Source organism: Pristis pectinata, chromosome 10, assembly GCF_009764475.1.
Source record: "Pristis pectinata isolate sPriPec2 chromosome 10, sPriPec2.1.pri, whole genome shotgun sequence".
Lineage (NCBI taxonomy): Eukaryota > Metazoa > Chordata > Chondrichthyes > Rhinopristiformes > Pristidae > Pristis > Pristis pectinata.
In genome coordinates this window covers 89889554-89915206 of record NC_067414.1, presented here as the reverse complement: position 1 = coordinate 89915206, position 25653 = coordinate 89889554, and the positions used below count along the sequence as shown (strand labels likewise).

The following is a 25653-nucleotide window of genomic DNA, read 5'->3' as shown; positions in this document are numbered from 1 at the left end:
TACATGGACTCGAGGTTCTTAAACCATCCTGAATGCTCCTTCTCCTTTATGAATGATTATGGGACAGAGGATTGGAAATAAAATTGGAAAATGCTGGTAATGCTCAGCAGGTCAGTATGATGAAGGGTCTCAGACTTGGAACATTGGCCCTTGTTTCTCTATCTACACTTGCTGCCTGACCTGATGAGCATTACCAGGATTTTCTGTTTCCATATCAGATTTCTGCCATTTTGCTTTAGTTTCATGAGTCAGTGTTGCCCAAGAGTCAGTGCAGATGTTGAATTTCTTCAAGGAAGTTTTGAGTACGTTATTTCCTCTGTCCCCTGGTAATCTTTTATCCCCGACAGAGCTCAGAGCAGCAGAGAGACAGTCCAACATTACCAGTCTGGAACATTACCAATCTGGGGCTTCGAGACCGGGGCTGTTGACCTCGGAGAGAGCACTGAAGTTGGTTAACTATTCCAGGTGGTCTTGAGGATGGGCTCCATAAGTCTCAGGCATATAAACTGCTAAATTTAAGCTATATTTGTAGTTAAGATATAATAATTGTATTTTCTTAATTGGGTAAACAGGGAAAATGAGGAAAAGGGAAGGAATGGGACTGACTGGATTCTTCTACAATGAGCTGGAATGGGATGGTTGTCAACAGGCTAGAAGGCCTCCTGTACTGTGACAAATGTACACAAATGATATACAACTTTATATATATATTCTTAAATGTTTAAAGTACTTAAAATGGAAAGTGCCTTAATTTCAATGAAACTAATTGTGCAGTGGTGAGTATAACTGACAATGGATTTTCATGCATGCGCTGTCCTCGAATGTTGAATTTCTTCGATCTTTCGGTGGTACCAAGTGATAGGATGCACAACAGCACACCGGGGAGTGTGGAGATCAGCAACTCTTGTAGGCAAATTGAAGTCCCAGATTCAATTATACATAAAAGTGTTCCCAGGGTTTTGTTGGTGAGATGTTGCTCCTGATAAACCCGTGCCTGAGAATGCTTCAGATTTGATCCTGAGCCATTGGAAGTTGTTGTTGGAGCAGGAATTATCCAAGTGTTGTTTGTTTAAAAGGAATGGAATAGGTTTCATCTTCAATGCCTGTCTGAAGCCAAGACCTCAAACCATTTACTCCCTTCACCACCATTTACTATGTGCATCACCCACAAAATGCAGTGTAGTTACTCGCCCAGCTTAGAACATAAAATGTAGAATGTAGAACAGTACAGCGGCCCACGATTGTGCCGAACACAGTGTCAAATTAAACTGATGCCATCTGCCTGCACGTGATCCATATCCCTCCATCTCCCACCCTGAACATTCTCTGTTCTCTCCACTCCCATCGTGCAGAAGATACAAAAGCCTGAAAACACATACCACCAGGCTCCTATCCCGGCTGTTATAAGACCACTGAATGGACTCTTGTATGATAAGATGGACTCTTGACCTCACAATCTACCTCGTCACGGTCTCACACCTTATTGTCTACCTGCACTGCATGTTCTCTATAACTGCAAGACTATCCTGCATTCTGTTATTGTTTTACCCCGATGCACTGATGTGATGAAATGATCTGTACGGACGGCATGCAAAACAAAGTTTTTCACTGTACCTCGGTACATGTGACAATAATAAAAAATTACCAATTACCAATTCCCTGCCTGTTCATGTGCCTGTCTAAATGCCTCTTAAATGCCACTGTTATATCTGCTTCCTCTACCGCTCCTAGCAGCGCATTCCAGGCACCTACCGCTCTCTGTGTGAAAAAACTTGCCCCACACATCTCCTTTAAATTTCACCCCTCTCACCTTAAAGCTTTGCCCTCTAGTATTTGACATATTACCTTGGAAAAAAGACTCTATCCATCCTATCTGTAACTCTCATAATTTTGTAAACTGCGATGAGGTTACTCCAAAGCTGGTTGTTGATTTGAACATCATCTGCCTTTAAAGCAATCTGAAATGGAACTATCTGTATTTGTTTCCTTCATTTCTGGCCAAGTATTGGAGCCTGGGTTTAACCCAATGACTAATGCTATGTCCATGGCATTCTCCTTCTGCTGGGTGTGTGTGGCATTACAACTGGAGGCCCCCACCAAAACACTGCAGGTAATGACTTAGCTTCGAAGAGCTCTGTTGTAATGGCAGCAATTTGCCCGTAGCAACCTCTTAAAGACAACAGTATGATGGTGAGCAAGTAATTTATTCCTAAAAATGATGACTAAAGGATATATTGCCTAAATATTGATTGCTGGATAAATATCACTAATTATGACATGGGATCTTTTTACCTTCAGAGGGGAGACCTAGCCTCTGTTTAATGTTTTTGCCAATGTTGCTTTGATTGGCGTTCCATCTATTGCCCTAAGCATTCATTCACACCATGGCTGCAGTGTGTACCATCAACAGAATGCACTGTAGTTACTTGCCCAGGCCACTGCAACAACACGAGGATGATTCCCGGAATGAAAGGGCCTACATATGATGAGCGTTTGTCTGCTCTTGGACAGTACTCACTGGAGTACAGAAGAATGAGAGGGGACCTCATAGCAACATTTAGAATGTTGAAAGGACTGGACAGAGCAGATGTGGCCAAGCTGGTCACCCTTGGTGGGTGAGTCCAAGACCAAAGGGCACAATCTTAGAATTAGAGGGTACCGGTTTAAAGCAGAGATGAGGAGAAATTTCTTTAGCCAGAGAGTAGTGAATTTATGGAATTCTTTGCCACGTACCGCAGTGGAGGTCCGATCATTGGAGGCGTTTAAGGAGGAGATAGATAGGTATCTAATTAGTCAAGGGATATGGGGATAAGGCCGGAAATCGGGGCTAGAAAGGAATAGTGCTTTTTTTCCCTTTAGCTCATGGAGCAGACTTTTTCCCCCATTTCTCATTTCTTTTTCTTTTTCCCTTTCTTTTCTTTGGAGCAGACTCGATGGACCGAATGGCCTACTTCTGCTCCCTTGCCTTGTGATCTTGTGATCTTGAACACCTTGAATCAACACCCAAACCCGTGCCCTCTGCCACCAGCAAGGACAAGGGCAGCAGGTGCATGGGAACACCACCATCTGCAGGTTCCCCTCCAAGTCGTGCACCATCCTGATCTGGAAATATATCACCATTCATTCACCACCACCCTATCCAAATCCTGGAACTTGCTCCCCAATGCACCACGTGAGTACCTTCACCAGAAGGACTGCAATGGTTCAACAAGGTGGCTCACCCACCACCTTCTCAAGGGCAATAGATCCTGGCCCCAGGTCCCAACATATGACCTGATAAAAAAAAAGCCGTCAATACTGGAGGAAAACCAATGAAGGAACAGGAGAGAAACAGTTGGACGGCACATTGTATTATTGTTCCTTTACTTAAGAAGGACAACAGGGAGAAACCAGTAACTAAGCCAGTGAGCCTTACAGGAGGTAGAGAGATTACTGGACAAAATCCGAAGGAATAGTATTTATATACATTTGGAAAGGCAGAGGCTGATCAGGGATGGTCAGCCTGGCTTTGTGCGGGAGAAATCCCACCTCACTGACTTGATTGAGATTTTTGAGGAGGTCACTAAGAAGATTGATGAAGGCAGAGCAGCAGGCATTGTCTATGTGGCCCATGGTAAGGCTTTTGACAAGGTCCCGCATTGTAGGCTGATACAGAAGGTTAAGTCACATGGGATCCAAGGTGAGCTGGCTAAGTGGACCCAAAATTAGCTCGGTGACAGAGGGTAGTGGTGGAAGGATGCTTTTCTGATTGGAAGTCTTTGACCAGTGGTGTACCGCAGGGGTCGGTGCTGGGACCTTGTTGTTTGTGATATATATTAATGACTTGGATGCAAATGTCAGAGGTATTAATAGTAAGTCTGAGGATGACATGAAGGTTGGTGGCGTTGTAGATAGCGAGGAAGGTTGTGGAAAGCTACAGCGAGGTATGGGTCAGATAGAAATTTGGGCGGCATGTTAGCAGATGGAATTTAATCCCGACAAGTACCAGATGATGCATTTTGGGAAGTCAAATAGGGGTAGGGTAAATGGTAGGGTGCTAAGGAATGTTGATAAACAGTGGGGTCTTGGGGTTCAAGTCCATAGTTCCCTGGAAGTGGCAATGCAGGTTGATAGGGTGGTGAAGAAGGCACATTGCAAGCTTGCTTTCATAGGTCGGGGCATAGAATATAAAAGTTGGGATGTTATGTTGCAAGCTTACAAAACACTGGTTAGGTCGCACTTGAAGCACTGCGTGCAGTTCTGATCGCCACGCTATAGGAAGGACGTGACTGTGCTGGAGAGTGTGCAGAGAAGATTCACCAGGATCTTAACTGAATTGAAGGACTTTAGTTATGGGGAGAAATTGAACAGGCTGAATTAATTTTCCATACAATAAGGAGTAACCTGATAGAGGCATACAACATTATAAGATAAGGTAGATAGAATCTTTATCCCATGGTAGGGGTATCACAAACAAGAGGGCGTAAGTTTAAGGTGAGAGGAAGGAGTTGTAAAGGGGACCCACGGGGTGAGTTTTTTGCACAGAGAGTGGTTGATATCTGTAACAAATTGCCAGAGGAGATGGTGGAGTCAGATGTAATCAGGTGAACGTGAACAGAGGGATACAGACCTCGAGCGGGCAGGCTGGATCAGTTTGGCATCATGGTCAGCACGGGGGTGGTTGGGCCAAAGGGCCTGTCCCTGTGCTGCAGAGGAATTGGAGAGGCATCAAGTTTCAGAGATATTCAGACAGGCATTTAAACAGGCAAGGCAGAGAAGGGCATGGAATTAATGCAGGCAAGTGAGATCAGCGTCAATGGGCTAAAAAGGTCAGTGTGGACGTGATGGACTGAATGGCCCATTTCTGTTCTCTGTGACTGTACAGCTCTATGAATGAGCTAAGTTCTTGGTGAGGCAAAGATCACCTCATGCTGGGCACAGGTATCCTGTGCTGTAAACCTGGGCCAACGAAATCCCCAGAGAGGTTTTGTTAGTGAAAGGAATCAGAAATGATGATTCCAGGACTCCCGCCACATCTAATCCCCTTGTTTGGTTTGCCTTACCTCGGAAGTTGCTTAGCTCAGGTGAATGGAGAGTGGATGTTGTGATGAATGGAGCTTTGCTTATACAGTTGGGCGGTCTGGACCTTTCCATGCACTGGTGAAGGAATTTCTTGTTGTATTCCACTCTCCTTTACCCACCAGCCTGCTGGGACGTTCGAGAACAGCTTGAGCTCAAAGCAGTGGGAAGACGGGACAAAGACTCACCGGTCTCCCGGGGAAAGTGGTATCGAGCAGCTCACGGGCGTGAGTGGCAATGTTACAGAAGGTAAGAGCCATCAGCCGGCAAGTGTCTGGCAACTTCTCCGTGAACTGCTCCATATTGTCTAACTAAATGGTGAATGATCCTTCCAGTTAGCCCATAACCACCATCTGCCCAGAAGTTTTTCTTATGAATGATGCTAGGTGCCTGTGATGCTGCTGCAAACAAGTTTTTCATTGCACCTGTGCACACATGTACTTGTGCATATGACAATAAACTTGACTTTGACTTTTGACTTTGATCATCTGTTCTAAAGCCTCTCCATCAGCACTCCGGGAGTAGAAATATAGTGTTACCAATTCAGTACAGCACACGATAAAACCCACCAGACAACGTCTTTGCTTAACAACTATACTTCTTTATTAATCACAATTGATTTGAACTACTCAAAGATTCACAAACAATCACTTAACTCTTTAGTTTCACAACCCTTTTAGTTACGCAACCCTTTATATTACTTTCACAACTTCCAAAACCCACTATCTGCATTCAGACATCACCCACTCTTGATGAAGCCGGCCAAAGTTCGGTCTTGGTGAGTTCTTCTCTGAGTCCCTGACTCAGGATCATCTTCTTCAGTGTTTACACTTGTCTATACTTCTTGCTGCCTTGTAAAAGCCAACGTGATCAAAGACCCCACCCACACCGGATATTCTCTCTTCTCCCCCCCTTCCATCAGGCAGAAGACACAAAAGCCTGAGAACACGTACCACCAGGCTCAAGGATGGCTTCTATCCGGCTGTTATCAGACTCTTGAATGGACATCTTATACGATAAAGATAGAACATAGAACATAGAAAAACTACAGCAAAATTCAGGCCCTTTGGCCCACAAAGCTGTACCGAACATGTCCCTACCCTAGAAATTACTAGGCTTACCCATAGCCCTCTATTTTACTCAGCTCCATGTACCTATCCAACAGTCTCTTGAAAGACCCTATCGTATCCGCCTCCACCACCGTTTCCGGCAGCCCATTCCACGCACTCACCACTCTCTGAGTAAAAAAACATACCCCTGACATCTCCTCTATATCTACCCCCCAGCACCTTAAACCTATGTCCTCTTTGTGACCACCATTTCTGCCCTGGGGAAAAGCCTCTGACTATCCACCCGATTAATACCTCTCATCATCTTATACACCTCTATCAGGTCCACCCTCATGCTCCGTCTCTCCAAGGAGAAAAGGCCAAGTTCCCTCAACCTGCTTTCATAAGGCATGCTCTGCATTCCAGGCAGCATCTTTGTAAATCTCCTCTGCACCCTCTCTATGGCTTCCACATCTTTCCTGTACTGAGGCGACCAGAACTGAGCACAGTACTCCAAGTGGGGTCTGACCAGGGACCTACATAGCAGCAACAATACCTCTCGGCTCCTAAATTCAATTCCCCAATTGATGAAGGTCAATACACCATATGCCTTCTTAACCATAGAGTCGACCTGCGCAGCCACTTTGAGCGTCCTATGGACTCGGACCCCAAGATCCCTCTAATCCTCCACACTGCCAAGAGTCCTACCATTAATACTATATTCCGCCAACATATTTGACCTACCAAAATGAACCATTTCACACTTATCTGGGTTAAGTTGCATCTGCCACTTCTCAGCCCAACTCTGCATTCTATCTATGTCCCTCTGTAACCTCTGACAGCCCTCCAAACTATCCACAACACCCCCAAACTTCGTGTCATCCGCAAACTTACTAACCCACCCCTCCACTTCCTCATCCAGATCGTTTATAAAAATCACAAAGAGTAAGGATGAACTCTTGATCTTTCAACCTACCTCATCATGGCCTTGAACCTTATTGTCTGCCTGCACTGCATTTTCTCTGTAACTGTAACACTTTATTCTGCATTCTGTTATTGCTTTTCACTTGTACTACCTCAATGCACCGTTGTAATGCAAAGATCTGTATAGATGGCATGCAAAACAAGTTTTTCACTGTACCTCAGTACATGTGACAATAATAAACCAATTTACTAGTGGTTGGTCTTCAAAGTCACTATTTCTGGTCATCTTATAAGGCACCTTTTTGTATATTTCTTCACATACCTCCTGTACATTGCCTAGTTCTTTATTGCCTTTATACATCCTTAATTCCAATCCTTATCTGTACGAGCATGTGTTTCCTTAACTTCTTCAAACTGCTGCTGGTGCCATCCCACAATTATTCTAACCATTTGGTTCCTAAATTACCAGAATGTTTAGTTGAGATTTATAATCTATCAAATGTCCTTTTCCACAAGATGTCAGGTCCCAAACACTCCTGCTTAGCTTGTCAACACACACAGAAAGTACTGGGGGAACTCAGCAGGTCAGGCAGCGTCTATGGAGGGAAATAAACGGTCGATGTTTTGGGTCGAGACCCTTCAACGGGACTGGAAAGGAAGAGGGCAGAGGCCAGTATAAGGGGGGAGGGGGAGGAACACAGGCTGGCAGGTGATAGGTGTTCCTCCCCCTCCCCTGACCTTCTTATTCCGGCTTCTACCCTCTTCCTTTCCAGTCCTGATGAAGCGTCTCAACCCAAAACGTTGACTGTTTATTTCCCTCCATAGATGCTGCCTGATCCTGCTGAGTTCCTCCAGCATTTTGTGTGTGTTGCTCCAGATTCCAGCATCTGCAGAATCTCTTGTGTCCCTGCTCTGCTTGTCCTGTCTTCTGGATAGCTCAGAGTGGGATGTTTACAGTGGGATAGTCCGCAGGGCTGTAAAGCCGTCTCAGCGATGTTCTCACTTGAGACCAACCAGGTGTCAAATGCACGGCCTTCCTTCGCTCTGCCTCTTTGTTCTGTGGTTTCCAACATCTCTTCCTGGGCTTCAGAGTATCCCCCCTGCCAAAAGCCTGATGGGATACTTGACATCGCTCTGGCTGCTACAACAGACAATGCGTGTGTAGGTACGGTGAGTAATTAGGAATACGACTGGAAAGTTGGCCTTTATTGCAAGGGGGCGGAGTATAACAGTCGGGAAGCCCTGCTACAACTGTAGAGGACGTTGGTGAGACTTACTTTGGAGACAAGTTCAGTGAATGATTACTGAATTGATCTCCTGAATGGTGGGGTTGTCTAATGAGGAAAGCTTCAACAGAATGGCCCTATATTGGAGTTTAAAAGAATGTGGTGCAAAACCTGAAGATTGGAGATCATCAGGAAGGAGGACACTGAGGATGTTTCTCCTAGTGGGGGTTTCTAGAACTAGGAGGCAAAGTCTCTGAACAAGGGATCACTCACTGAGGAGAAATTTCCTCTTTCACACGTCATGCATGTTTAGAATTCCTTATTCCAGGCAGCTGTGGAGGCACAGTCCTTATATTCAAGGTTGAGATGGGAAGGGAGTTAGAGTGTAGTGGGAATCGAGGGTTGTGGGGAACAGATGGGAAAATGGAATTGAGTCAATGATGAGGTTAACCATGATCTTACTGAGTGGCAGTGCAGGCTTGCAATGCAGTTACTGCTCTTGGTACTGGAGGCTGTAGAGGGGAAAGACAAGTAGGGTCAACCTGTGGGGGACTCCATCTCTGAGGGACTTTCCCTTGGCCGCTGGCACTGATGTCATCCAAAGCTACAGGAGGAAAGCCCCCCCAACCTCTGTCACATCACGCGGCAACCCTTCCCTCTTCATTGCCTGCGTCTGTAATTCAGGAATGCACTGGGAAGCTGGCAGCAAATTTACAGATAGTACTAAATGTTGGCACAACATTGTGGGCCAAAGAACCTGTACTGTGCTGTAGTGTTCTATGTTTTAAATTCTATCGGCCATTAGATGAGGGAAGACAAACTACAAGTAGATCCAGGTTTGGACAGGGAAACAGTCTGCATATTAGGGGGTTGAGGTAGGACCGAGTTGATGAATTACCTTCTAGTTCTGCACTGTGTTCTGGAAGAGGTGGGTGATTTAACAGGGCAGGGTGGAAGTATGGAGGATGATTCCCCCGGCTGGGGCGGTTAGGACCAGGAGGCACCCCCTCGAGAGGTTTGGTCATTCAGGACTGGGGTGGGAGAGGTTGTTCACTCAGAGGATGGTGAATCTTTGAAAGTCTCTACCTCTTGAGGGCTGTGGAGGTTCGATCATTGGGTTCATTGAAAAAAGTGACTGGTGGATTTCTGGTTATTAAGGGAATGAAGGGATTTAGGAACAGGGCTGGAAAATGATACTTGAGATGGAAGATAAGTCATGAACTTGGTGACCGGTGCAGCAAGTTCAATAGGCTGAATGGCCCATCCCTGCTCCAATCTCTTGGGCTATTATTTACAAGGCTGTACTGGTGCACACACTGTACAGGGATAGAACACGCCACACTAGGATGTATGGCTAGGATAATCCAACAGGAAATAAACATCCCTGTCCTGTTGTACGAGACCTTGATTCCAACTCTTCTCTGCGAGGGATCAACTGATGATGAAATGGTACCTGTTCACTAAACTAAATGTCCTTACTTATTAGATAAACTGAGAGGGTTCAGTCGTTCAGTTTTAGGAAAATGTCGGCTTTGGAAAGATTTGATTGAATTCTTTAAAATAACAAAGGGATCAGTCTTTGCCCATTGGGTTGATAGTGAGGCATCTTTTCATGCAAGATTATTTTATTATCTCGACATTCCCCCAAGGATTTTCATTATAATAGCAGCTCAGAATGTTGGACATGATCCCCAATCCAGATTAACTCAGAAAATGCTGGAAAAACTCAGCAAGTCAGACTGCATCTTGGAGTCATAGAGTGATACAGCATGGAAACAGGCCCATCGGCCCAGCTCATCCATGCTGACCAAGATGTCTACCTGTGCTAATTCCATTTGCCTGTATTTGGCCCATATCCCTCTCAACCCTTCCTATCCATGTACCTGTCTAGATGTCTTTTAAACGTCATAATTGTACCCACCTCTACAGCTTCCTCTGGCAGTGTGTTTCATATACCCACTGTGTGAAAAAGCTTCCTCTCAGGTCACTTTTAAATCTTTCCCCTCTCACCTTAAATCTATGCCCTCTAATTTTAGACTCCCCTACCCTGGAAAAAAGACTGAGACCATCCACCTTATCTACAACCTTCATGATTTTATATACGTCTTATATGGTCACCCCTCAGCCTCCAATGCTCCAGGGAAAACAGTCCCAGCCTATCCAATCTCTACTTGTAACCTTCCAGTCTTGGTAACATCCTTGTGAATCTTTTATGCACCCTTTCCAGCTTAATGACACACTTCTGTAGAAAGAGAAACAGAGTTAATGTTTCAGTTCAACGACTCTTCATCATTACCTCTTCCCACAGATGCTGCCTGACCTGTTGAGTGTTTCCGGCATTTTATTTTTATTTCAGATTTCCAACATCTGCAGTTTGTTGATTTTCAATTCTCAGTCCAGGGATTGAAACAATTATGTCTACACAGGCTCTGAGGGCAGAACAGAGGGACGTTTTCAACAGAAGGAAACCCTACTCGGACAATAGTAGCTGGGACACATCCTGAGGACAAATAAAAAGAAATTGAGATGTGAATATAGAGACATAGGCATGCCCTGGTTGCCATAGTTTGTAATAAGGGTATGAAATACTTTGTGAAAAGTACATGCCATCCCTGGGTTATGAATGCCCAACTTATGTACAATCCTGCATAGGAATGAGCCCACATAATATTATTAATATCCCATGAAGTCCAAGGTAGATACAAATGTTCATTCCTACGAACAGCAGAACTGGTTCCCTCTCTCTCTCTCTCTCTCTCTCTCGCTCTCTTCCTCCCCCCCCCCCACACTTTTAGTAATTACCCTTTCTTTTCAGTCTTATGTGCTTGTGATGCCATTCATTACAATACTGTTGAGATGTGGTTACTGCATCGAGTGATTTTTTTTGTTAGTGTTTTGGTCAAAAATTGACTTATGGACGTCTGTAAGGACTTTTCACCTTTTCATCACTGTGAAAGTCCCACAGAGATGGAGTCCCCCACAGGTTGACCCTACTTGTCTTTCCCCTCTACAGCCTCCAGTACCAGGAGCAGTAGCTGCATTGCAAGCCTGCACTGCCACTCAGTAAGATCATGGTTAACCTCATCATTGACTCAATTCCATTTTCCCATCTGTTCCCCACAACCCTCGATTCCCACTACACTTTAACTCCCTTCCCATCTTAACCTTGAATATAAGGACTGTACCTCCACAGCTGCCTGGAATAAAGAATTTTATACATGCGTGAGGTGAGAAAGAGGAAATTCCTCCTCAGTGAGTGATCCCTTGTTCAGAGACTTTACCTCCTAGATCTAGAAACCCCCATTAGGAGAAACATCCTCAGTGTCCTCCTTCCTGATGATCTCCAATCTTCAGGTTTTGCACCACATTCTTTTAAACTCCAATATAGGGCCATTCTGTTGAAGCTTTCCTCATTAGACAACCCCACCATTCAGGGGCTCAATTCAGTAATCATTCACTGAACTTGTCTCCAGAGTAAGTCTCACCAACGTCCTCTACAGTTGTAGCAGGGCTTCCCAACTGTTATACTCCGCCCCCTTGCGATAAAGGCCAACCTTCCAGTCGTATTCCTAATTACTCACCGTACCTACACACGCATTGTCTGTTGTAGCAGCCAGAGCGATGTCAAGTATCCCATCAGGCTTTTGGCAGGGGGGATACTCTGAAGCCCAGGAAGAGATGTTGGAAACCACAGAACAAAGAGGCAGAGCGAAGGAAGGCTGTGCGTTTGACACCTGGTTGGTCTCAAGTGAGAACATCGCTGAGACGGCTTTACAGCCTTGCAGACTATCCCACTGTAAACATCCTACTCTGAGCCATTGGGAAGACAGGACAAGCAGAGCAGGGACACAAGAGATTCTGCAGATGCTGGAATCTGGAGCAACACACACAATAAGTTTTTGTCTGTAAGGATGCCCTGTAAAATTTTGGAAATGCGCATCAGCTCAGGGAGCGCCTGTGGAGAGAGAAACAAAGTTAATATTTCAGGTCGATGACTTCTCGTCAGAACTCATCTGAAGTATTTGTTTTTGCCATTCCCAGGGGTTGTGTTTCACTTCTGCTTGCTCTCCAGGCACATACAGGGCAGCTGTGGTGATGTTCTGTGGGGCCATGACGAGTAGTGATGCAGGTTTCAAACCCAGCCGTAGCAGCAGTGTCGACTCGGGCCTCCACCTGGAGGCAGGCGGCTGGCTAACCAAAGGGAAAGGTAACGAGGTGTATGTCTGAGGGACTGCCCCCCTCCCCCTTCACCTCTTCCACCCGTCTGTAACGCCGGCCCCTGAGAGATAAGCTGTCCTCAGGAACACAGGGGTGTCAGAAACAGGAGCAAGATATTAGAGGAACCACGGGGATAGGGCAGGGCGTTGGTCATAGAGCCATGGAATCATACGGCGCAAAAATAGGCCCTTCGGCCCACCATGTCTATGCTGACCTCCAAGTACCCATCTATACCAATCCCATTGACCAGCACTTGGTCTGTATGCCTTGGTGGTTCAAGTGCTTGTCCGGATAAATTATAAATGTCGTGTGAGTCTCTGCCTGCACCACCCCATCAGGCAGTGTGTTCCAGACTCCAACCACCCTCTGGGTGAAGAAGTTCTTCCTCAAGTATCTTCTGAACTTCCTACCCCTTGCCCTTGGCATCTCTGCTTTGGGGGAAAGTTCCTCACTTTCTACCTTATCTATGCCCCTCGTGATTTTGTATGACCTCAATCAGCTTCCCCCTCAGCATTATCCACTCCAAGGAAAACAGAACCAACCTATCCAGCCTATCGCAGAGTTGAGGTAGAAATCGGCCAATAGTTTTTATCGTAGCTGTTTCCAGCCAACTTGCTGTGTCAAAAGTCGTCCCATCCCTGCCTCCTGGGTTATTTTGCCAACTCCATAATTCTGGGTCCTCTGAACTCCCTGTTTACTCACCCCTCCTTTCACCTCTTCCCTTCCCACCGTCTGTGAGCCAAACGATCCATCCAGGTGAAGCAGCGATTCACTTACACCTCTTCTAATCTAATGCACTGGATTCGGTGTTCACAACGTGGCCTCCTCTACACTGGAGAAACCAAACAAAGACTGGGTGATCGCTCTGTGGCGCACCCGTGCTCAGTCCGCGGGGGTGATTCGCAGTTTCCCGTTGCGTGGCTCTTTAATTATCAGTCCCACTCCCTTTCCAACCTGTCGGTCTATGGCCTCCTCCACCACCAATGTAAAGTAGAGTAACATCCTATCTTCTCTCTGGGCACTTTACAAGCTTCTGGAGTGAGAAGGTTGAATTCTCCAACTTCAGGTAAATTGCTCTGTCATCTCTTTATACAGACTATCTCCCCTCTATCTTTCAGTTTAGATGAAGGATCTCGACCTGAAACATTGACTGTCCATTTCCGTCCACAGGTGCTGCCTGACCCTCTGAGTTGCTCCAGCAGTTTGTTTTTTGCTCCGGGTTCCAGCATCGACAGTCTCTCGTGTCTCCTGCTCTCTCAGCGATTCCCATTATTGTGGTTATTTCCCTCTCTTGCTCTGTTTCTTTAAAATGCCTTGCTAACGGTCAGTGCTTGTGCTCCTTTTCACCTGATCTGTCTTAACCTTTCTCCATATCGTCTTCTGTCTTTCACCTCACTCTCCCCACCCTCACGCTGCCTTTTAAACTGTATCCCATCCTGAGGAAGGATTCCTGACCCGAAACATTGACCGGTTGCTCTTTCCACAGATACTGCTTGACTGGCTGAGTTCTTCCAGCATTTCCGTTCTTGTCTCCTTGCACATTCTTTCAAAACCCTCCATGGTCTTGAACAGCTCTGCAGCTGTCGTCTATCCATCTTCTGCTGATTTAAAATATTTAAATGAGAATATTTAGCTGACAATAAATTGACTGGTGGGTAGTGGGGAGAAAAGCACAGGAGGTGTTGTGAATGGAAGATGAGCTGAGAAGGAGATGAGTTAAGAACCAGAAGATGCTGGAAACACTCAGCAGGTCAGGCAGCGTCTGTGGAAGGAGAATCAGGCTTGTTACTCTTTCCACAGGTGTTGACTGACCTGCTGAGTGTTTCTAGCCCTTCCTGTTTTTTTTTATTTCAGACTTACAGCATCTGCGTTATTTTTGATTTTCAGAGGTTGGAGAGACTTGGCAGCTCAGTAGCATTTATGGAGTGAGAAAATGGGCTAGGCATTTTAGGTCAATGCCATTTTTCACTCTAGACACTGCCGAGTGTTTGCAATATTTTTCTGTGATTAAAATTGATGGGAATTGTTTCAAGTATTTACTGACAAGGCATTTGCCCTTTAAGAGCAGGGTGTGCTGAGGGTTGTACTAACCCTGTTCCTTGCAGCCTTTCTTCAGTCCAGTCTGAACTTGCCCCTGGAGGAAGCCTGTTTCGTAAAGAGCACCGGGGGAGGTGCTCAGTCCGCAGGAGGCTGGGTCCTGGGCAATAATCCCTTCTGCCACTTGTTCGATGGCAACAGACTGGAGGCTGCTCGTCTTCACGGTTACAGTGTGAAGCTGGACTGGACGGAGGCGGAGACAGAGGAAGGTCACCCTTCCCTCGACACTCTGCAGCTCAAGAACAAACTCAAACGCAGGATGTCGGAAATCCTGCTGCGGAAGAGTAAGTCCTGAAGAGTCTGGGAAATCTGTCACTTCTCCAGCATTCTCACGATCTGCAGTCCCCCCGCATTTCTTTTCCATAGTGTCGCCATCCTTTCTGGCCTTCTGGTTTCTGACTCTCTCTGCTGACTGTCCCTCTTTACTTCATCCTCCCTCTCTCCCTCCCTTTCTCTCCTGTTCTTCAGCATCTCCACCCACTCTACCTCCTCTCTCTTTTTCCCTCTCTTTGTTCTCCGTCACTTTCTGTTCTCCAGTCTCGTTGCTCTCTGCCTGTCCTGGGGAGATGTGCAGATGTCTAAGTTTGACCAGTTTTGGAGGGCATGTTAAGATCCACCCTCCCAGTGCATCCTTCATGCGATTAGAGATTATTAGGGGCAGAGATATGGCCCTGCTGGAACCCCAACATCCCCCTGGTATCCCTGTAATTGGGACAGAGCTCCCCTAGTCCTCACCTACCACCCCCCCAGCCTACGCATCCAACATATCATTCTCTGCAACTTCTGTCACCTCCAACGGGATCCCACCACCAGCCACATCTTCCCCTCACCCCCCCCCCCCCCCCACTTTTCATAGGGGTTGCTCTGTCCGTGACTCCCTTGTCCACGCGTTCCTCCCCACCGAATCCCCCTCCAGGCACTTATCCCACCAGCTCAACTCTTCCTCAAAACTTGAGCTCTCCCTCAAAACTCAACCCTCCCTCAAAACTCAACTCTTCCTCATTAACTTGATGAGTCCTGATACTGGGACTCGACCCAAAACATCGACCATCCCTCGGACTCCACAGTTGCTGCCTGACCCACTGAGTTCCTCAAGCATTTTGTTTTTTGCTCCAGAGTACAGCATCTACTGTCTGTTGTGTCTTCCTTTTAACTCAATGCTTCCTCATAACTCAGTTCATGTTCCATGGAATCAATCTAGTGAACCTTCTCTGTACCGTCTCCAAGGCAAGTATATCCTGACTTAAACAGGGCCAAAACTGTGCCCTCCTGTTTTTCTGCTCTCTTGCTGATCTTTTCCTCTCATTCTTCATTTCTCCTCCTCGCCATCCTTTCTTTTCACCTTTTCCCCTCCTCTGCCCCTACTTTCCCTCTGTGTTCTCCTGCTCAATCTTTGCTCCCAATATTTCTTTGGCTTCCACATCCCATTTCAGCCTTTAACACTCAAGATATTCTCTGTTCCTCTGTTGTTCCCTTCCTCGCTTTGATTCCATCCTCACAATGTTGTCCAGAGGCATCAGACAAATACCCTCATGGCTCTAGAATACAGCAGCGCAGTGCAAGTGCTTCCAGTTACCAATGTGGTCTGGGCTGTCACAAGCCTGTTGCATGGAGGAGCCTGTGTCTGATTGGGCTAAGTGGTTCTCTTATGTAGACATCCTCCAGCTAAATAAATAAGCCTGTAATGAGATGCTTTCTTCAACACCCAATTTGGATTCCCTGCTTGGTGCCCTCTTGGACCCTGTTCAGTGTGGGTTGCTTGTCAACAAATAAAGACCACTATACCCCTCATTGTCAACCACGATACCCCTCCATTGTCAACCTAATCTTGGAGTACATCCATTTAGTATCTAGAAAGCGTTCTGATACTTCAGATAGAACAGTTTAATTGAATGAAAATATTTGACTTTTTTTAGAAAGTCAGTCATTGCTTGCTGTGTCACATTACTTTGTACAGATTGGCTACTAGCTCCTACAGAGGTTTTACTTACCTGAACAGTGTAGAACGTTGGCACTCTCTGAAAAGTGTTAAGTGCAATTCTTTTTCTTTCTTTTTGTCCCTTTATTTTCTTCCTGTAGCCTGGAGTCAGTGAATGGCTGCTTAATTCTTGGAGTCTTTAAGATAAGATATTTATTTATTAGTCACATGTACATTGAAACATACAGTGAAATGCGTCTTTTTGAGAATGTGCTGGGGGCGGCCGGCAAGTGTCGCCACTCTTCCGGCGCCAACATAGCATGCCCACAACTTCTTAACCTGTACGTCTTTGGAATGTGGGAGGAAACCAGAGCACCCGGAGGAAACCCACGCAGACATGGGGAGAACGTACAAACTCCTTACAGACAGCGGCCAGAATTGAACCCAGGTCGCTGGTGCGGTAACAGCATGACGCTAACCGCTACACTACCATGCCTGCCATTATATATTTAATGATTTGGCTTCAACTACTTTCCATGGTAGAGGATCCCACAAGTTCACCAGCCTTTGGGAGAAGAGATTTCTCCTCATCTCGCTCTTGTACTGCTTACCCCTTATCTTTAGACTGTGACCTCTGGTCTTGGATTCACCCACCATGGGGAACATCCTTCCTGCATCTAATCTGCTCTGTCCTGCTAGAATTTTGTAGGGAGAGGTCGAGAGGTGACAATACAGAGGTATATAAAATCATGGGGGAGCATGGATGGTCTCAGCCTTTTCGCCAGGGTAGGGGAGTCTAAAACTAGACAGCAGAGATTTAAGGTGAGAGAGGAAAGACTTAAGAGGGACCCGAGAGGAAGCTTTTTTCACACAGAAGGTGGTGGGTATACAGAGTGAGCTACCATAGGAAGCTGTACAGGTGGATACTATAACAATGTTCAAAAGACATTTAGATAGGTACATTGATAAAAAATTTTCCAAAGGGATATGGACCAAATGCAGGGAAATGGGACCAGCTCAGATAAACATCTTGGTCAGCATGGATGAGTTGGGCTGAAGAGCCTGTTTCTGCGTTGTGTACCTATGGCGCTAATTAGAGAGAAAGGGAGTGGTGGGGGTTGGGATTGCACTGCCTGATATGATGGTGTGGACAGAAAGAGGTTAAAGAGTACTTAGGTGAGCACTCGAAGGGCAGTAACTCACCAGGCCACAGCCCAAGAGCTGGGCAAGATCAGACCGGATAACTCTACGTCACCCAGCACGGAAAAGGTGGGGTAAAATGACCCCCTTCTGCACTGTGGATCTCAATAAGGCTACCATTGGTGGGGAGAAATGGCTTTTTATATCCCCGTTCATTTAATAGCTGGAAGATTCTGAACTTTCAGATGTATTTTGCAGTCAAGATTCCTGAACACAATTGGGCCACAGAACGAAACCTCACTCAGCTTCTATCCTCATTGTTTACCGCACAGTAACCTTTACGGAAAAGCAGCACAATTGCCTCAGTAAAGCGTAACACCAATCCTTCTCCAGACTGTAATGCTCCAATGACCACCAGACCTGGCCCTGAGCCACGTTGGTAACTGTGTATGGCCGACGACCTTAGGAATACTTTCCGCAGAAAAATGTTTCCTGCTGTTAGAACATAGTACAGCACAGGAACAGGCCCTTTGGCCCACAATGTTGTGTCGAACTATTTAAACTATTAATTAAATGCCTAACTAAACTAACCCCTTCTGCCTACACAAGGTCCATATCCCTCCATTCTCTGCACATTCATGTGCCTATCTAATATGCCTCAGTCATATTAGCCTATACTACCACCCCTGGTAGCACATTACAGACACCTGCCACTCTCTGTGTAAGAAAAAACTTGCCCCACACATTTCCTTTGAACTCACCTTACATCCATGCCCTCTAGTGTTAGACATTTTGACCCTGGGAAAAATATACCGGCTGTCTACTCTGTCTATGCCTCTCATAATCTTATAAACTTTATCAGATCTCCTCTCGGCCTCTGCCACTCCAGAGAAAACAATCCAAGTTTGTCCAACCTCTCCTTATAGCACATGCCCTCTAATCCTGGTGAACCTCTTCTGTACCCTCTAGACTGTTGTATAGGGACAATACATGGGCGTGCGTGTGTCAGTGCATATAAATTCACAGTACACATTGAGGGAATGGTTAATAAAGCATCTGGGATCCATAAACAGAAGCATGGTAGGGAGATGTAGGAATGAGAGACTGCAGATGCTGTAATCTGGAGCAACAAACTGCTGGAGGAAATCAGTGGGTCAGGCAGCATCTGTGTAGGCAAAGGAGTGGTCAATACACATATCCTTGGTATGTGGGAGGAAACCAGAGCACCCAGAAGGATCCCACCCTGTCACAGGGAGACTATGTAAGCTCCACACAGACAGCACCAGAGGTCAGGATTCGGCACTCTGGAGCTGTGAAGTAATTGCTGCATCATTGTACCATCCATGTTACTAGATTTTCTTTCTGAATTTCAGATTAGAAACTGAGTTTAAACTCCACTGGGCTTTGAACTCAGGTCACTGGATAGTTAGTCCAGGGTTGCTGAGTCAGTAACTTACTTCTACACCATTACTTCACCAGCGTAGTTCAAGGATCAGGGAAATTAGATCTGAAGTTTTGGACAAAAGGGATAAGGAGGATTTGGGGGTAAAGCTTTTTTTTCGCACAGGAATGATCGGGAACTCACTGTACGTAAGGGTGTTGCTAACAGAATCATTCAAGGTCTTCAGAAGTGGTTAAGATAAGAATTAAATTGCAGTGTTATGGGGAAAGAATAGGGGACCTGATGTTACATATACACTGGACAAACCAGATTAACAGTAATGGTGTATAAGAGATAGCTTTCTTGATCAGTATGTTGAAGAAACAATAAAGGAATGGGATATTTTATATCTAATATTGCATAATAGGAAGGGTTTTAGCAGCAGGCACGGTTATGGAACATTTTACAAACAGCTATCATAATACGATAGAGTTTCATATAAAAATCAAAAGTGATTTAGTTCAATATGAAATGAGGGTCTTAAATCTAAGTAAAGCAAACTATGACATCGTGAGGCATGTGTTGGCTATGGTTGATTGGGAAACTACATTCAAAGGTACAACAGTAAACAAGCAGTGGCTAATCTTTGAACAATGAATACATAGTTTGCATGAAATATATATCCATTTAAGGAAACCAAAACAATGATACTGTTTGGGGTGGAATAGCTCCCAAGAGAAAGTAGCAGCAGCCATATCAGTGGCTCCACGACTGTCTCTGTTGTATAGCAGGGAAGGTCAAAGTCTAGGCAAGCAGAAGTGATAGAGGACTCTATAGTCAGGGGCACAGGTGGGCCTTTCTGTGGCTGCAAACAAGACTCCAGGACGGTGGGTTGCCTGCCTGATGCCAGGGTCAAGGATGTCTTTGAGCGGGCACTGGACATTCTGAAAGGGGAGGGTGAGCAGCCAGAGGTTGTGGTCCACATCAGTACCAATGACAAGGCAGGAAGAGAGATGAAGTTCCGCAAGGTGAATATAGGGAGTTCGGCAGAAGGTTAAATAGCAGGACCTCCAGGGCCGTAATCTCAGGATTGCTCCCTGCGCCATGTGCTAGTGAAGGTTGGAATGAGATTAGGTAAATGAATATGTGGCTGAAGAGCTGGTGCAGGAGGGAGGGCTTCATGGTTTGTAATAGTTGGTCTTTTACCAATGATAGGGTCATCTAACACCAGAGGGTATATTTAAAGTAAGAGGGAGAAGGTTTAAAGGGAATCTGAGGAGTAAATTTTTCACACACAGTGTAGTTGGTACCTGGAATGAGCTGTCAGAGGAGATGGTGGAGGCAGGAACAGTAACAACATTTAAGAGGTCTCTAGACAGGAATGAGCAGGACATAGAGGGATATGGAATTAATGTAGGCAAGTGGGATTAGTATAGATAGGCATGATGGTTGGCACCCAGGGGCCTGTTTCTATGCTCCATAACTGGCCTGAGCGTAACAATTGCAGGATTTTGGGAGACACGGTAAAGCTGCTGCCCCTTAGCTCCAGCGACCCCGGTTCAATCCTGACTTTGGGTGCTGTCTGTGACCACATGGGCTTCCCACATCTCAAAGTCGTGTGGGTCGGTAGGTTTATTAGCCACTGTAAATTGCCTCTAGTGTGTAGGTCTTGGTGGGGGGGGGGGGGGGGGGGGGTTGATGGGAATGTAGGGAGATTAAAGTGGGATTAGTGTAGGATTAGTGCAAGTGTGTACATGATGGTCGGTGTGGACTCAGTGGGCTGAAGGGCGTGATCCAATGCTCTCCCACCCTGTGACTCTGCAGGTTGCTTACTGAAGGCTCATACAGACGCGGACAGATCCTGTGGGTCTGCCGGGTGAGATGGTCAGGGGTGTGCTGATGATGAAAATGGCCTGTTTCACTGCTGCAGGAGTCTGTGACTTGAATCAGTGTAACTATGGCTCAGTTTTGTGTGGCTGTGAATTGGTTTGTTTTCCACTCGAGAGCATTGAGCACAAAGCAGCGCGCAGAGACCGTTGGAGGTTAGAAGGTGCTGACTCGCGGACTAAACTGAAGCACTCTCAGACCCATGGGATCCCCTCCCGTTTTCCCCAAAGTCATAACCACAAAGGAACAGACCCTTCGGCCCACTGAGTCTGTACTGATCGTAAACACCCATGCAACCTGATCTTGGAAATTGGTAACTGGTATTGGTTTATTATTGTCACATGCACCAAGGCAGAGTGAAAAACGTCGTTTTACATGCCATTCATATGGATCATTTCATCACATCAGTACCTCAAGGTAGTACAAGGGAAAAGCAATAACAGAATGCAGAATATAGTGTTATGGTTACAGAGAATGTGCAGTGCAGGCAGACAACAATTAATAATTGCACATGTACTGAGATACAACGAAAACTTTGTTTTGCGTGCTGTCAATATAGAGCATTCCAAAAATAAATACACCTGATCTTTTTTGTAACTAACATTTTCAGAGTAATGTAAGATTTTTTTTGGTCAGTTTACATTTTAAGTATGTTACAGACTACATTTTTCTTTACTAGAAATAAGTGTGGACAGCTTGCCCTGGAAATGTGCAAATATGAATCCTACATTTGCTTGTATTGAATATTGCGAAGTAGCACAAAGAGTGGTCTTGACATCTGGTGCTCTCCTCTAGGTCCGCTTGAGACCATACTCCCACTGAAGCCAGCTCTGGCTCGCTCTACCTCACAGAAACTACTGAACGCCACCAGACCCGTCCCTCCCATAGAGAGGAGCTCTGTCTCAAAAACTCAGGATGCCCACGACAAGGAGCCGTCCTCTGAGGGCAAGAGCCCAGAAGCTACTGCTCGTGAATCGCCTGGAAGACCATGTTGGGAACCCAGTGAGGGACTTGCGGAACCTGCTGTGGTCCCAGAGGAGGTAATTGAAAAATATAACCGTACTTTCAACAAAATCTCCAGCTTTGTACAACAACCAAACTATCCGAATGAAGCCATGTAAGTGGAGCCAGTAACATCAAGTGGAGACTGTTTGTCAGCACACAGGAATATCCTGGGGTTCTTCACTGAACTATTTTATCTTCCTCCCAGGGCAGGTAGACTCACCGTCTATGCCAGGCATTGTGTGATGTGGTTTGAGAACTGCAATTCTTCTGGCTTAAGCCAGTGGCCCTTCACCCCATCTCTCTCCTTCCTTCTCCACCGTCCCCCTCCCCCCCCGCCATTTTCCCAGTGTATGTGAGAGCCTATCCTGTATATTTTAGACTGCTTGCACATCCTTTCAGGTTTTTCACCAGGCTACTGATTATTTGGGATTGATTTTTTTTTACATTTTAACCAATAAAAGTCAAAAACAAAACCAGACACTTTGAGACCCTACCTAGAAAAATTGGGTTTCGTTCACCAATGGGCGGCCCAGTGGCACAGCTGGTAAAGCTGCTGCCTCACAGCTCCAGCGACCCGGGTTCAATCCTAATCTCTGGTGCTGTCTGCGTGGAGTTTGCACGTACACCCCAAAACCACATGGGTTTCCTTCCACATCCCAAAAATATGTGGGTTGGTAGGTTAATTGGCCACAATAAGTTGCTCCTGGTGTGCAGGTGAGTGGTAGAATCTGAGGCGGGTTGAAGGGAATGCAGGGAATAAAATGGGGTCAGTGCAGGATTAGTGTAAGTGGGTGCCCAATGGTCGGCACAGACTCAGTGGGCTAAAGGGATGTTCCTGTGCTCGGTACCTCTCTATGATGATGAAACTCTCTGCTGCCGGTAAATGGTAACTGCACAGAACTTGCATTTCGATTCGCCTTGGTTTGAGATTGCCATTTGTTGCTTACTGAACGATCGTATAGGCAAATGACTGGTCCTTCCGGTTTATGGGGCACAGGGCGATGACGGAATTATGAGTGGGGACAGGGCAGCAAACAAAAGGTGTTTGCAGTTATGTGAAGCAGATTGAAAATATTGTTGAAGAAGTAATTAAGGTATAGCCTGAACTAATCTGTCATTATTAATATCGATTTTGGTTCAGTTCCAACTATGGAGCTCTCTTGTCTAAATTATTGTTAAAAACTGAATGTTCCTGATTTTGTCAAATTCTAATTTAAAAAACCCACTCTAACACAACCAAATATAAAAAAAAAGAAAAAAAAAAGTTGGGGTCCATTAACCCATGGGTAAGGGACCCATTAACTTTTGCTAATCTTTTCAATCCATTAATCCCACCGCTCCATCTCCACAGATCTGAGATTGTCTCCCACAGGCCTACCCTCCCTCCCCATGATTTCTGTCCAGTTTTCAACCTTTCCAAAGTGTCCTTCTAGGCAGGAGAGCCGCTTCAAGGAAACTGACTGACTGGTTGCTAATTTCCAGTGTATGCCTTATCAGGCCAGTATACTTCAAGACCAATTGCATGGCCGACAAAGTCCACCTTAACACTGTGCACCAAGACATCCCGGTCCCTACTGGCATTGGGCAGCACAGTGACGCATCTTGTGGAGCTGCCACTTCACAGCTCCAGCAACCCAGGTTCAATCCTGACCTCTGGTGCCTTCTGTGTGGAGTTTGCATGTTCTCCCTGTGACTGTATGGGTTTCCTCTGAGGCGGGGGGGGGGGGAAGGGCCTCTGGTTTCCTCCTACATCCCAACAATTTATGTGTTGGGAGGTTAATTGGCTGCCTTAAATTGCCCTGTGGGTGATAGAAGTGATGGTAATGTCAGCAGAACTGGTTATTGGGAAAATTAGTGGGTGTATGGATTTGCTCAGTGAGCCAGCATAGACTCGATGGGCTAAAGGGCCTCTTTCCACATCATAAGCAAATGTGGAAAATCATTATTAAAACACACTGTATGATCAGCCCCGGGACCCTGGGATCTCCCTTTTAAGATGCAAAGTTTAACTCAGATTTAAATGTCTCTATGGTCTTGGGACTCCCGAACTCTGCAAGTTCTGTAACCCTCTGTGAACCCTACACTAATTTTGGCCTCTTCCATCCCTAAAGCTCTCCACCTCTCTTTCCTCCTTAAAAACTACTTCTGATCGAGTTTTCCATCATCAGTCAAGCATTGCCAGGTGTGACTCGGAGGGTGGTGGTCAATGCTCTTTTCGCTGAAGTTACTGTGAAGTGCCTTGGGATGTTTCTGGCATGCTAGGTAAATAGAAGTTGTTGCTGAAGATTGACTTGGAGTCATGAGTCGTTAAATAAGATCAGGGGAGTCATCCCACCTCTGGAGACCAATATTTATATCACAAAACCAGATCAGTCGGTCATTATCATAATCCTAGCCTTTCCTTCCTTAATCAATGAGGTTACATTTGCTACCTTTCAATCTGTGGGAATCATTCTACAATCTGTGGAAGTTGGGAAGATTACAGCTAGTGCATGGGCCATCTCCGTGGCCATATCTTCAAAACCCTGGGATGCAGATCATCGGATCGTTGGGATTTATTGCTTTTTACTTCCGTTAATTTCTCCAGTGCTTTGATTTTCCCACAAATGCCACTTTCTTTCACATCCTCATTTTTGCCAGAGATATTGCTCTCTGCTGTTTCTGGGAGGTTTTCCGTATTTTCCCCTGTATTGACAGACACAAAATATTTGTTTAATTTCTCTGCCATTTCCTTATTCCCCAATATAATTTCTCCTGTAAGGGACCCATTAACTTTTGCTAATCTCTTTTACACGTCCACAGAAAATTTTACATTGGCTATGAAGTAGTTTGGGGCAAAATAAGGATTTCAAAGAGGCTGAAAAGCCTCTGTTAACTTCTTTCTTTTGGTGACAATGTTCATTCACTTGGCTAGACACCTTTGAAACTGTTTAGATTCCAAAAAGCCACAGTCATCACCTCACCTCTCCCTCAGAACCATCAACTATGTAGACACCAGCATGGATCACCACTACGTAGGCATCCCAATCAACTCTTACGTTTCAATGTTTCCTGACATAGGTCCTTCATGTCGATGCTGGTTCTCAGATCTGTCCCATGACCCCCCATGATTTCCCTGTTAAACGATCTGTCCCACATAATAGTTAGAGCCATCCTCACCCACTTCTCCTACCATTCAGCTACACAGGAGATAATTTACAGTAGCCAATTAATTTAACGGCCAACACATCTTTGGGATGTGAGGAGGAGATTAGGAGGAGGAAACCCAAACAGTTATAGAGAGAACAGGCAAACTCAACGCACACAGCACCCAAGGTCAGGATCGAACTTGGGTCACTGGAGATGTGAGGCAGCTGTGTAGCAGTTTAGTGATTATGCTGCCAGCCAATCCAATGCCCAGGACCAAACACAAAGCGCACTGAGTTCAAATCCCACCCCAGATTCCAGTCCGTGGTCAGTCACGGCCAATCAAAATTCCATATATAAACCATGAACCCCTCAATTAGATTCCAGTCTGTAATCACTCCCAGGTATCCATTATTCTATATATAAACCCCCTGAACCCCTGGATTAGATTCCAATCCATAATCACTCCCAGGTATCTATTATTCTATATATAAACCCCCTGAACCCCTGGATTAGATCACGGACACCAGCCTCCTCTCCTTGGACTCTGTCTTTACCTCTCGTTGTCTTGGTGTAGCAGCCAGCATCATCAAAGACCCCACCCACCCAGAACATTCTCTCTTC

At 45.7% G+C, this 25653-nt stretch overlaps 1 protein-coding gene across 1 annotated transcript in view; it reads left to right on the top strand.

Annotated features, from left to right (window-relative positions):
- Positions 1 to 25653, top strand: part of LOC127575014 (TOG array regulator of axonemal microtubules protein 2-like) — a 102550-nt gene that overhangs the window by 32801 nt on the left and 44096 nt on the right. The window contains exons 4-6 of the mRNA XM_052024607.1: positions 5184 to 5307; positions 14581 to 14856; positions 21694 to 21938. Of these exons, the coding sequence (XP_051880567.1) occupies positions 5184 to 5307; positions 14581 to 14856; positions 21694 to 21938 (645 nt within the window). The remainder of the gene's footprint in view (positions 1 to 5183; positions 5308 to 14580; positions 14857 to 21693; positions 21939 to 25653) is intronic.